At 38.2% G+C, this 14526-nt stretch overlaps 1 protein-coding gene across 1 annotated transcript in view; it reads right to left on the bottom strand.

Annotated features, from left to right (window-relative positions):
• Chd2 (chromodomain helicase DNA binding protein 2) overlaps nt 1–14526 on the bottom strand; it is a 124752-nt gene that overhangs the window by 55895 nt on the left and 54331 nt on the right. Inside the window, exons 18-20 of the mRNA XM_005381599.2 lie at nt 5016–5178; nt 4403–4555; nt 1801–1872 (exon numbers count right to left, since the gene is read on the bottom strand). Coding sequence (XP_005381656.1) covers nt 1801–1872; nt 4403–4555; nt 5016–5178 — 388 coding nt within the window. The remainder of the gene's footprint in view (nt 1–1800; nt 1873–4402; nt 4556–5015; nt 5179–14526) is intronic.

Here is a 14526-nt window from a genome sequence, read left to right as displayed (position 1 = left end):
TCATGAGTTCAGTTCCCGGTACCGGAGAAAAACCAAAAAAAAAAAATAAGACCCTGTCTCAAAAACGCCCCCCCCCCCAAAAAAACCAAAAAAACCTGACAAAGGTTAAAAAATTATGAAAATATTTCTAACAAAAAATGACTAAATAATGGTGCACACATAAAGAAATATTAAAAAGTAAAATTTTGCAATTCTTTAATGACATGGGAAAAATGTTCAAGGTATAATTTTGAATAAAAGATGACAAAACTATATGCAGCATGACCCTAATTAGATAAATAAGGAAACAATGGTTCTCTAGTCTTTTTAAAATTAAATGTTAAATATTATTACAATTATTGTATGCTCATTTGCAACTTCAAAAGATAATGAAGAGCACTGAGAAGAAAAACTGCACAAACCCTCTTCCCAAAGACAGCCTCTACTTTATGTGTATACCAATAAGAGAGGGAGACTAATAGAGAACTAGGCAAAAAAAACTAGCTTTTTTTTTTTTTTTTTCCTTAAGGAAGGGCAACAAGCAACATTCAATCCATACTATATTTTAAGAGTAGGGAACACAAAATCAATTTCAACAAGACTACATACTAAAACACAGCTGACATTTTTTGAGGGCTCACTATGGGCCAGGCAGTATGATCAATGCTTTACTACCAAATTTAATCCCCACAGCAATATTATGAAGTTTTAGAAACTATAATTTTGAGTTGAGGTAACAGGGAGGAGGGAAGAAGGGTGAGACCTGGATGATGACCAATGGTTTTAGAAATTCAATTCCTCACTAACGAATGAGTCAGAGCATAGGTCCTAAACAGGTTAGTGCCCAAAGCACCTCAAAAGAACTAAAATTTTAGGCTTCAAAAGTAGCCAAACTACTAGTCTAACAGGAACTATCTGCTAAACTAGAGGGAGAAAGATATCATTCTGCAATAAAGGAGGGGACATAAGGAATTTCTAGCAGGGTGTTGGTGGTGCACGCGTGTAATCTCAGCACAGGGAAGGCTGAAGCAGGAGGACTGCTGCGAACCTGAGCCAACTACAGAGTGAATTCAAGGCCAGCCTGAACTACACAGTGAAGCCCGGCCTCAAAAAAAGGAATTTTTAAAGTTTTCAGAAAGAACCCTAAATCTATTGTTTTTTTTAAAAAAAAGAAGAAAAAGAGGAACCCAAGCTTCATAATTTAGTAACCTCTTTAAAACACTTCTTGTTCTACCTCTAGGCTCTTTCCGTTGCTTCCTTTACCTGTAGAAATTACTACAGCTTTAATTACTCTCAGGCTTTTCTCCCCTACTTCTCCCATGACCTATGTCATCTAAAAACTTCGTATGCACTAACTAGAATGTAATCGGTTTCACTACAGGTAGCTCTTAGATATACACACCCGAAACAAAATACTTTAATTGCCAAATACAAGTGGGAACATTTAGTAATTTAATAGTAATACCAGAAATCCCACAAATTTGAGACATATTGTTCAAGCTATAGCCACCAAAAAGTACAGATCAGGAATTTCTGATCTACATGTAGAAATTAATCCTACTAGCCAGCCCTCTTCATTCAAGGCCATAAATTTATCTTGAACTGTCACTAAGTTAGACTAGGCGAGCTAAACATGCAAGTCCTTTTAAGGAGTAATGACAAAATAGGGTTTTTTTTTATAGTATAGATTTCTCACTCTTTTTTTAGGAGAGGAGAAATATACTATGATATGTTTCTGAAACACAGTAAACTAAGTTGGAAAGACTTTCCCCTTGATACAGAACCCAAGAAGTCCAAATAACAAACCCATGCATGGTGTACCTCAGACCCATCTGCATTGAAGTGATCCAGTGCCTGTTTTCGGATTTCTCCCTTGATGGAGCCATCTAAACGCTGGAAAAATAAACAAGAAAATCATAATGTAGGAAGATCAGCTACACTCAGAATAGAATACTGGAGTTGCAACCTTTATCACCCAAACACCCTCTAAGTAAAAATAACCAGAACACACTGGCCAAGTGCCACAAAGGGGCTGTGCGTAAGCATGACAGCCTATGTGACCTGAGGCTTCAGTTACACACTCAAGGTCACAGGCTTCTGATCCAGAGCTCTGTCTAGATAATCTGAGGATCGGAACGGCTGTCCAGGCCTACAAGGAAAAAGATGAAAACCTGGACTGTGCTCAGAGATTTGGTTTACTTCTATATTTGCAGGTACTGGAGCGATTACAAAATAGTACCACTGGTCACCTTGTAACCAACTCCTGTAGAAAAATGATGCTTCTTAGGTAGTGGAGTAAAAATATCACCATTAAATTCCACATAAACCAAAAAATTTACATAAATTTGTCTAAAAAATATTTTGCTGAAACACTGAAGTTTTAAAACATTATACCAGCTTTCCAAAAACTGCTCTCAAGTGAGAGTGGAGTGTTCCAAAACCAAACCACATCATCAATTCAGGAGAGCATCTGGGATTCTCCAGTACATACATTTATTTTCTCAGAGCATGTGTCAGTTTGGAGTACAAAACTGCGTCGCCACAGTGAAACCATGTGATACAAACAACTACTGAAGAATTATTCCCGTACGACGTACATAAAGCATTCCTCACTATTCATACCATTTTTTCTTCCTACAACCAGGATTTGAGATGAAAACAATTCATTTCACACCAAGCAAAACTGACCCAGGAGGTACCCAATTGACTGTAGGCAAACTTACATCTCCCCAGGGCTCTGCTACCAGACACACAACCCCCTAAACCCAGGTCGGCTCCCATGCGAACTGACTACAATGCTAGCCTTGAACTAAAGATACTTTGAAATGGCAAATTCATGACCTACATAAAATCAGAAAACTTAAATGCCCTACTTTAAATATTCCCACAAATATAAGACACTAAGCCAATTACCTAAAAGTCCCTAGCTTAGTTATTCCCCAGAGAGAGCAATCCATTCCCGATTTACCAGACATTGTACGATTACCCAGAAATGAAAGCTCTCAGGGATCAGATGCACTGAGAGATAATCATGTTTTTTGTGCTGTGCTGTTTTTTTATAACAGCCACAGTGAGCACTAAACTACATTTTAGATGGCTGCTAAAGGCCACAAAAGGTATTAGAAATGTTATACTGCTTTCAGGATATCACGAGAGACAAACTATTAGTCTTATAGCTGGGCCTCCTAGGAGATAATCACTGAGTTTCTTCAATACCTGTGTGATTATAGGAGTTGGCAGAATAGTTCAACCATTTGAAAAGTTCTTCGTTTCTTAAAATAAACCTTAATAACTAAAGCAATGTAAATTATGCCACGAGAGGCAAGGTAGCACATGCCTTTAATCGCAGCACTATGAGAGGCTGGGGAAGAAGGATCTTAAGTTTGATCCAGCCTAGACAAATTAGTGACTTACTAAAATCCTGTCTCAAAAGAAGAAAAGGCCCGAGGACATAGCTCAAAGTGAAGGCCCTAGGTTCACTTCCCAGTACCATTAAAAAGTCAAGAGTCAGTAAATAGTACATGTGTCTGCATGTTTATAAACAAACCAGAGACAAACTTCTCATAGACACCCAGGAATAGTCTACTGAAGAAGACAATAGAGTGAGGATGAAAATCAACACAGTTGGGCTCGGTGGCACATGCCTGTAATCCCAGCACTCTGGAGGCTGAGGCAGGAGGACTGACATGAGTCTGAGGCCAGCCTGGGTTAGACAGCTGAATTCAAGGCCAGCCTGCAATATATAGTGAGACCCTGTCCCAAAGAAATAGTAACAAACAAAAAAAATCAACAGACATTCTGCACAGAAGGAGGCCATCATCAACTGCTCTCAAATCCAGCAAGGGTTCAAGCACCCTGTCCTGCTACGTTCCCAGTCTCACACCAAGGTCAGCCTCTTTTGTGATAAATGTATAACCTGCCATCTCTCTTTTACTTTCTATGATTTGGGCTTCTGGAATCAGGTTCACACTTTGTTCCACTCTACTTTTAGCAGGGACTCAAAAATGTAAGAACCATCTTTTCTTACACCTAAATTTACTTTCTTTTTTTTGTTTTTTGTTTTTGTTTTTTTTGGTACTGGGAATTGAACTCACAACTTCACACTTGCCAAGCAAGCGCTGTGCCGCTGAGCTATATCACCGGCCCCCAATTTTACTTTCTTTAATCCCTTTAGCCCTGACCTAAAAAAAGAATGATCTTGACATGAGCTTTTTCATTACAGAGCAGCCTAAAGACATAGAAGTAAAACACTGAGACTCTCATGCTACTTTTATCTCAATGTTTTACAAACAAGAAAAACTATTTTTTTCTACGTAACAATTCAAGAGAGATGAGAGACAGACAGACAGACACAGAGACAGAACAAGAGAGACAGAGACAGAGAGGGAGACACTGTGTGAGCCTGGACACTGAACCACCTTACCTGGAAAGGGTAGTGCTTAATAGTCAGGTACTCGGCCAGGATGTCCAGCATTCTCACCATCTGAGAGAAGATAAGGACTCTGTTCCCCCTTTCACGAAGTCTTGTCAATAGTTTATCTAATAGGATCAGCTTCCCACTGCTCCTGATCAGGGACTAAAGATTTAAAAGACATTCTAATCATTATGTTCAAACACATACTTGCTGAAATGCTCGTTCAATTAGTATCTATGACACTGTACTTCCTAGATTTTTTTTCTAGCTTAACTTTTGTACTCTGTTTTTAAAGTTTCTTCTGCTGTACCTTGAAAGGTCATTAAGGAGGTAAATCAGCATTTTGATGACACCATTTACAGAAGCAAAACTATTTTCAAGTACATAATTAGGAACAAGATGGGGCTGGGGATTTAGTTCAGTGGCACAGAGCCTGTCTGGCAAGCGTGAGGTCGTGAGTTCGATTCCCAGTCCTGGGGGTGGTGGGGGGTTGGGGACAGAGGGGCTGGGGATTTAGCTCAGCGGCACAGTGCCTGCCTGGCAAGCACGAGATCATGAGTTCAACTCCCAGTACCGGAAAACAAAACAAAACAAAAAAAAAAGAACAAGAAGCATTACACACCAGGAGAATCTCCTGTCCATTTTCCCTTTCATTTTCTTCAGGAGGTTTAATCAGATAGCAGTGGTTGCAACATTTTTTTAGTTCCATCACAATATTAAGGAAACCAGATGTGCTCCCTCTTGTTCCTTTGGCAAGAGCCTTGTAATTCCTGGTCAGAATCCATCTACAAACAAAAATGATAGTGACAATGTTAGATCCAAAGACACAGTAACCTGTACTAGAAGATAAGAAAATATAGTATTACTAAACAAATAAGACCTAAAAAAATTTAAAAGGCATCTCCTGTCACCTAACCACAATCTCTCACATCGCTAAATAGGACTAAAATGCACTGGACATAGGGATTTTTTTTTTTTTTTGAGACAGGGTCTCACTATGTAGCTCAGGCTGGCCTTGAACTCATTATGTAGCCCAGGCTGGCCTTGGACTTGCGGTGACTTTCCTGCCTTAACCTCCTGAGTGCTGGGATTACAGGTGTGCACCACCATGCCCAGCGTGAACAGAGAAATCTTAAATACAAACAATTCTCCCTTCCTCCTTCCTCCCATATATGTATACAAACACACATATGTATATAAATATATATACACACAGTATCCCATATATGTATACAAACACACATATGTATATAAATATATATACACACAGTATATATATACACACACATAGATTTAGGCAAGGAGTAATAAAAATATAAGGTGTTTAAATTTTTAAAACTTATTACAATGAAAAACACATTCCCATTAATCTATCTCAAAATACTCCCACTCGATTTGATCACACTTATCTCATCTTTCTTGCTACTGTCTGAAGCAGTTCTAAAAGTCCTCTTTTGTGGGTGTCCTTACAAGATGTAATCAAATATACGGTAAGTGCGGTTGCTTAGTATCGCCCAACAAAAACTCTGCCATGTGAAAACATTACAGTACATCCCCATCCGCCTTATTCACCAGATCTGGCACCGTGCCCCTTTGGCTCCTCCCCGAAGTCAAAACAACCATAAAGGGAAACGTTTTCTATCAGTTCTGGACTTTGCCAAAGCCGTGACAGCACAATGAAGACACTCACAAACAGGACTTCCAAAACTGCTTCAGAAAGTAACAAGAATAACAAGGTAAGTGTTTGAAGCAACGGAGAGTGTGCTGAGGAAGGCTAATAGCAGTGTGTCTTTACTCATTTTTTTTTAATTAAGCACTCAGTGTTTTTCAGATCCCACCTCATACATGCCTGGATATACTCATGTGTGTACACATCTAGAACCCAAAGTTATCACTGAAACACTCTTACAATATAAAATTATAACTAAGCCATCTAACATTAAGACACTGGTTAAATAAATTAAAATAGACCAGATAAGAATAGAAGCTATATATCCATGATAACTTTTGTAAAAGTGTATCAACATATATGTAATAAAATGTGAAAAGAATACATATGTTCAGGCTTATTCATGAATTATCCTTAAGCATAAACTCCAAAATATTAAAGGTACTTTTTTATTTCTCCTAGCAATTACACTGTCCAGAATCTATGTCAATATTTTCACCACAACAGCTATTTATAAAAGCAAAGGCCAAGTGTGTTGGTGTACGCCGGTAATCCCAGCATTCAGGAGGCTGAGGCAGGAGGATCACTGTGAGTTCAAGGCCAGCCAGGGCTATATACTGAGTTCAAGGCCAGCCTAAACTACATAGTGAGAGAGACCCTGTCTCCAAAAATAATAATAATAAGACAGCAAAGTATCTGAAGCAATCCAAATTCTACCACTAGAGAAATGGTTGAAGAAACAACATGACAGACCCACAATAAAACAGTATGCAACTGACAAGAAATAATCTCTACAAGTTACTAAGAGTCAAGTGAAAAAGGAAGGTAGAGGCATATATACAGTATACTGTCATTATCTGAGGAAGAAGAAATTAAAATATACTTCGTTATATTTAAAAATTTAGGAAAAACAAAATATAAAATTTAGATATAAAAAATTATAAAACATAAATAATGAACAAAGAACCATAATGCAGGGTATAGAGTTGGAAGTTAGATTTCTTTGGACATACCAGGATTTGTAGCTTTATCTTTGGAATTCCATAAATATAAGTATGTATAAAATTAAAGCAATTCCTTAAAAAAGTTAAAATGAAATAAACCTACATATTCCACTGGTAGCCAAGGCACACACAAAGAACACCATCACAAGTGCTTTAACTGTCACTCGTCAGACCGAGGATGCAGCGCAGTCCTGAGTTTGATTCCCGTTACCAAAAAAACAAAAGTCACTCGTTTCTAGTGGGACATATCAAAAGAAAAAAGGCAAAAACCCTCTTGTTTTTACTGCTTTTTACTATTTATAGCATCAGGAATAGAACTTGCACGGTTGGGGCTGGGGATTTAGCTCAGCGGCAAAAGCGCCTGCCTGGCAAGCGCAAGGTCGTGAGTTCGGTTCCTGGTACCAGAGAAAAACCAAAAAAAAAAAAAAAAAAAACTTGCACGGTTATCCTAATGCTGTTGTTAAGTGTGTGGAATGAACTAAACTGGAATAGTTGAGAAGTGGAATTTTTGACTGAAAAAAAAAAAAAAAGGAATTTTTGGCATGGGTACCCAATCTGTACGAGCAAATGAAATCTCTTTTTGCACAGGTGTCCGCTGGTATCCACAGATGCTCAAGTCCCTTAGGTAGCTGGTGCAGTAACTCAGAGACAGAGAAGCACCTAGCACACACAACACCGAGTTTGACCTACAGTGCGCAAGCACACACGCACACACAAAGGCCTTGAACAAAACACAGTATTTGCATATGACATGCATATCCTTCCATACACTTTAAGCCATCTCTAGATTACTTATCTAATAAAGTATAAGTGATACCTATTTGCTATACTGTAATACTCAAAGAGTGAAATTCAATATAAGTTCAGAAAAGATAAAGTTTTATTGAATATTGATTTGCAGCTGATTGAATACCTAGATGCCAAACCTACAGATATAGAGGGACAAGTGTACTGTTCAACCATAAAGAAGTCAAGGTATATTTTGATGTTTAAAAATAAAATTTTCTACTCCTGTACACTGAAGATGCTTGTCATAATGCCCAGCAGTCTCACTGAGTAAACACCACTTCCCAGCAAAATAAAATACAAGACAAATCTGGAACACTGTCTTTCTTGATAGTGAACAAACTATGAACTACTTCATTATATAAACATTCCAAAACCTAGGAAAATCCAAAATATGAAACACTTCGAGTCCCAAACATCTCAGACAAGGGATTCTCAACGTGTATTAGGTTATGTCAAAAAGACTGAGAATAGGCTCAAATAAGCTCCCACTGGCTTAAAATAGGACCTTTACAGCATGAGCACGGGTAGTCTGCGAATGAAACATAAGAACTGTTTTGTTCTATTCTGTTTTGCAGTGATGGGGACTGAGCCCATAGAGTGCCAAGCTATATACTCAGCCATTTTTATTTTAAGACAAAAGTATCACTAAATTGCCCAGGCTGGCCTTAAACTTGTAATCGCCTGTTCCTGCCACCCAAGCAGCTGAGGGTACAGGTGTGCAAACAATGAACAAGGCCAAACACAAATGTAGTTCATCAATCAGTTCATAATGATACCGAAACAAAACTCACTGGTCAAAACCGTTAGAAGAAAGTAGATATTTTACTTGGAAAAGAGCAAAAATTCAAAAGAAAACAAGTATTTATTTTGCCTTTCCTATATGACCTACTCCTCAGTTGATATGGGAAATTCCTTTTTATAAATGTATTCTACTGGTTTTGTTTCTGAGATGGGGGTCTCAGTGATCATCCTGCCTCAGCCTCCCTAGTGCTAGCATTACAGGTGTGCACCACCACACCTGGCTAGTATTAAACTTAATGAACAAAAGCATGATAAAATATGAGTATCCCAACACTGCACCAATGGATATAGGTGATACTCACAATTAATTGGTAACATTACAAATAAAAACAATCTCATTGTTTCTTGACCTTTTGGCTAAGATCAAATGTAGAAAAACATCCTTTCTTGAAAGAATACATCTTTGGATTCTATAAAATAATCACATGAATGAGATTAATCAAGCGATGAGTGTATTACAAAAAAAAGGAACAGAAAAAAATATTAGATGCCATGGAGTTAGAATCAAGAAAATCCAGGCTATAAAGAAAATCTACAGAGGGGCTGGGGATTTAGCTCAGCGGCACAGCACCTGCCTGGCAAGTGTGAGATCGTGAGTTTGATTCCCAGTATAAAAATAAAAAATAAAAAAAGGAAATCTACAGAACATAAATTCAGTCTCTTTGCTCAAAATCCTTACAAAGTCAACAAAAATAATACATGGTGGCCTATGTCTGTAACGCTAACATTCTGGAAGGTTGAGGAAGGAGGATGGCAAGCTCAAGCCCAGCCTAAGCAACCTAGGAAGACCCTGTCTCAAAATTTAAAAACAAAATAAAAAAAATTTTTTGAGACAGGGTTTCACTATATAGTCCAGGCTGACCTAAAACTCACTATGTAGCCCAGCATGGCCTTCAACTCTTTGTGATCCTCCTGCCTCAGCCTCCTGAGTTCTGGGATTACAGGAGTACACTAAAAAATTATTTTAAAAGGGGCTTTGGATGTAGCTCACTGCAAAGGCCTGGGTTCAATCCTCAATACTGCAAAAATAATAATGTGAGATACCAATCACTCATAATGTATGAAATACGTAGATCCCAATACAAACAAAATGTCATGGATGCACATGCACGTGTCTAGATGTGTATTTGTGTGTGTATGTATGACAACAACAAAAAAAATGTAAACACTTAGTACACATTAAAACTGATAGGGAGCACTTGGGAGGCTAAGGCAGAAAGATCGCTGCACATGTGAGGCCAGCCTGGGCTACAAAGTGAGTTCAAGGCCAGCCTAAACTGCATAGTGAAACCTCATCTCTAAAAGACAAAAAAAAAAAAAAAAACCCAAAATAAAAACTGTAGAGAATTTTTTTTAGGTGTGATAATAGTATTATTATTATTAGCAAATTAAAGTCCTTATCTTTTGAGATATACACTAAAACATCTATGATATGTACACAGGATAAATTTCAATACAATTGGTGGGAAGTGGGATTCAAGAAAATATATAAACAAATTATGGCCATGAGTCAGTAACTGTCAAAGGCAGATTATGGCTGAGTACATACAGACTATTCTGTTCTTGTACATTTGTGAATGTTTTCAAAATAAAAAAAAAAAAATTAATTAAATGAGGGCTAGATACAGTGGCACACATCAGTGATCCAGCCCAGCTTGATTTTAAAATTGCAAACCTAAACCAATGATATAACCTGCATTTCAACTGTACCGTTGGAATGCCAGAGAGAAACGAACGAATATTCACCCTGCAGCACAGTGAGCACTTCTTTTTCTGAACTTTCACAGGCCCCTGCACCGCCGCCCTTGTTAAGCACCTCCTGCCCCTGGTCTGTCTCTCCTGTCACACAGTAAGGCCCTGGCAGGGACGTGCTCCACTCAGCTTCATACTCACAGGAGCTGAGTGCCAGCCGGGAGCACGGCAGAAGACTAAGCAATGACTGACTGAAAGGCAGAAAAGACACACTCACAAATAAGCAGATGTTTGCTTACTGAGAGGGGCGTTAGCACTAAGAATTAAAAGGGTACTTTAGACCACCTAATAATGAAAATTGTGTGTAAATTCTCATACAAATAAAAAAGAACAATAAAACTCAATCATAAGAACAATAAAACTCATTTTTTCTGACCAGTTACAAACTTCAGTGTTGAGGCTTCACCCCCCAAAAAAAAGATTATTTATGCATTATCTAATGGCTTTACAGCAGTGGTGGCAATTCCCTCTGGTTTCATGACAAGAACAAACTCACTTGTAATACTGTTTCTGAAGGGCCGACATCTCTACCCTGAGGATCTGCTCCACTTTGGCAGGAAGGGACTTCTCAACGTCTTTTTTGACTCTCCGGAGAAGGAAAGGCTCCAGCACCTTGTGAAGACTCTGGTAGCCATTCTCTCTCCCTTTTCCATGGTCTTCTTCGAAGTCTTCCCAGAACTCAAACCTAGGCACAAAACAGGCATAGTGCTGCTGAGTTACACAGAAAAAAATTATTTTTTAAAACTAAATTATCAAAAAAAAAAAACCTAAGTTATCTTTTACAAAGAATTAAATGGGGGAAAAATATGTGCAGAAAAATGACCTTTTTCCCACAAGGAAAGACAAAACTTATCTATCACTAGGCTCTTGAATAAAAGAGGAGGACAAACAGAACAGGGACAATCAACTGAATCAATATCATCAGTCTATACTGGATTACAGCAGGTTTCCAAGTCTCCAACTGAATCCATTTATAAAATATTTCAGTACACCATGCAATTAGTGTAAGGAAAGTTATTCTTATCAAATGTTCTGCAAAAAAATATCATAAATCCCCCCCAGCATACTTATTGAAATAAGGTCTCACTATGTATTGCAGGCTGGCCTTGAACTCACTATGTAGTTCAAGCTGGCCTGAAGCACTCCTCTTGCCTCAGCCTCCAGTGTGCTGGGATTACAGGCACATGCCACCACACCCAGCCCCATAAACTACATCTTAACAATCTCTAATTGCTTGGGGAAATAAAACTTAGGAGTAAAAGAATATTAGTGGCAGTATTATTCAACTGTCTCTGCTCTGTGGTAAAAGTTATATAGTATAACGTCCAACAATACTCTTCACTTCACACACTAAAAAGTTAATATATTATAATGACAGTAAATAAGACTATAACCCAAACAAGAAATTCAGTAAGTGATCCAACTTTTCTAGAACTTGGGGGTATGAATTTAATCAGTGGACTTATAAACATATTACTCATAATATTTCTATCTAAACTCTACAGATTTTCATGTATAAATCTTAATTCAACCACACTCCATTCACTAAAAGATCTATGGTAAAAGTCCAGAACGGGACATTATAAGATTACATTCAAAAATAAAAAATGAGAGAAATTTGAATACATGCAGATTAGGAAATATGGCTTTGTCTTTGCTGCTACAAAGCCAATGAAGCCCTTAACAAAACTGAGTTCTGTGCACAGAGAGAAGCTCTATAGGAGGGACACACTGTTCACTAGCCGAGGAAAGACCAGGAAGCTCTAACTGCACTGGGGTGCTCTAACACCAGTGGCCCTGCTCTGCCGAGCTCTGTCAAGTATGAGGCTGAAAACCTCGCAGGACCACTACTGCCTAGACCTATGCAAGACTCAAAGCATATGCTCTGGCAAAATTAAAAGCCAGTGAATACATGCCAAACCTAATAATGGACAAAAGGCCTCAACAGTCCACTGCCATTTCTCCACTCAAAAATGAGCAAGCACTTCATCAAGTATGGCAAAGTGGATCAGCACCAGCCTTAGGGATGCCTGGTAATGCCTGAAACAAGCATCTTCAAGGAAGTAAATAAATGATACAGACCCAAAATCTTCATAGGGAATATAGTCTGATAAACCTAAGGTAAATATTCTAAGAACATAAAATAAAGGAGGGATTAAAGCAAATAAAAGGATTGAAAGGAAGAACGTGAAGTGAACTGTACCAATAATGGGGATGACACCTCCCACACAAAATGTCTGAAGTGCATCCGACTATTTCTAAATACTCAGAAGGCAATTTCAAGAAGCCCATTTAAGTTACGTAACATAATTATAACCATACTAATTTGAAAAGTCAAATGTATACTTTAGTTACAAGATTTTTTTTTTCCTGGTACCGGGAATCGATCTCATGATGTCGCGCTTGCCAGGCAGGCACTGTGCCACTGAGCTAAATCCCCAGCCCCTAGCTACAAGACTTACTTCCTGCTCGTTTAGGGAACAATTACGTTCACTGCCTACTGTAATACTGAATTAAAGGAGTTAATCTGAGGCACCATTTCTTGAGATACACACACTGACCCACATTTTATGAAATGTCTGTGGCTGTTATCTCTCTAAGAACAGAGATGAATAGTTGTGATAAAGACTCAGCCTCCAACCCCAAAATATTTACTATCACAATCTTTAAGGAAAATGTGCTATCCTCTTCAAAAGATACAAATTTACACGTACAAAAGGTGTAAGGCAGTGTAATGAATGTGCAGTAACATACCATACAAAGAGATGCATTATTTTTACATATATCCCATTATGGACTTCTGTACTTAACAGCTGTCTCACAAAAACAGAAACAGGTTTTTTAATTTTTCAGACCTTAAGAACTTTACAACATTAATGTTACCTCAGTGTTTTAAAAACACAATTTTCAAGAAATAAAGATTTTCTCTAATCAAGAAAATAAACTCCGCATGCCTAACTCTAATGTATGATTCAATAAATGATTCGACTGACCATGAAGAAAACTTTGGAGGACACTATTTGAATAATCATATCTAAGAGAGAAAGTAATTCAAAACCCCTCTACAATTATGAAAGCAGAATCTGTAATTTTCCTCTAAAATGCTGGGTGGAATGTGACATCTGCTCAACAGCAGACAAAAACTATGAGCCAAAATGCCTACCATCCACCTCTGCAGCCAGTATACTCCTCATCCTATCTCTACACAAGCAAACATGTATGTTCCCACTACATCCTGTGAGCAACTTTGGGCTAAGAGAAGACAGGGGAAGAAGGGATGCAGGAGGGGCCCTTCTCCCAGAAACACACGAAGTAAGGAGAGAGGGAAAGCGAGAAGGCAGGGTGCTTAATCCACTTCTCGTCACAGCTACAGGGAGGACAGCACAGTCAAGTTTCTCTACCCACCTTCTGAAGTCTTCAACTATCCTTCACAAGTAATGGTAAAAACAGAATAGCCACAGACAAAGAAATCAACCCGCTGCTAGTAGATCTGCCCTACAAGAAATACTAAAGGAAACTCTTTGGGCTAAAAGAAAGTGACACTCAATGGCAGTCTAAATCCACAGGAAGAAACGAAGATCATTGGAAATAACAGAAGACAGCATAAACATGTTGTTCAATTTTCTAAGATTCCTTAAAAGACAAGCCCCTATAAAACAATTAAATCAATGTATTGTGAGATTTATAAAATACAGAGAGAGGTAAAAATGGAATTACAGCAGAACTAAGTTGTATTTTGCCAGAATTGAGACATTACTAACATGAAAAAGACTATGGTAAGTTCAGAGGCATAATCTCTAGAGAAAACAGTATGAAAATAATTCTAAAATAATGAAACTATTAATGAACAGAAAAATCAAAGGGCACACAAAAAATATTTGCCAAAACAAAAGAAGGCAGTAAGAAGAAATAGGTTAGGGGGTTTCATATACCTATAATCCCAGCACTACAGAGGCTAAGGCAGAACAAACAGGAGTTCAAGGCCACCCTAGACTACAAAGTCTGTCTTAGTCTTTTTTTTTTTTGGTTGTTTTGAGACAGGGTCTCGCTATGCAGTTCAGGCAGGCCTTGAGCTCACTTTGTAGCCCAGGATGGCCTCAAACTCACAACGATTCTCC

Source organism: Chinchilla lanigera, unplaced genomic scaffold, assembly GCF_000276665.1.
Source record: "Chinchilla lanigera isolate Chin_1 unplaced genomic scaffold, ChiLan1.0 scaffold00015, whole genome shotgun sequence".
NCBI lineage: Eukaryota > Metazoa > Chordata > Mammalia > Rodentia > Chinchillidae > Chinchilla > Chinchilla lanigera.
This window is presented reverse-complemented; position numbering and strand designations above follow the sequence as displayed.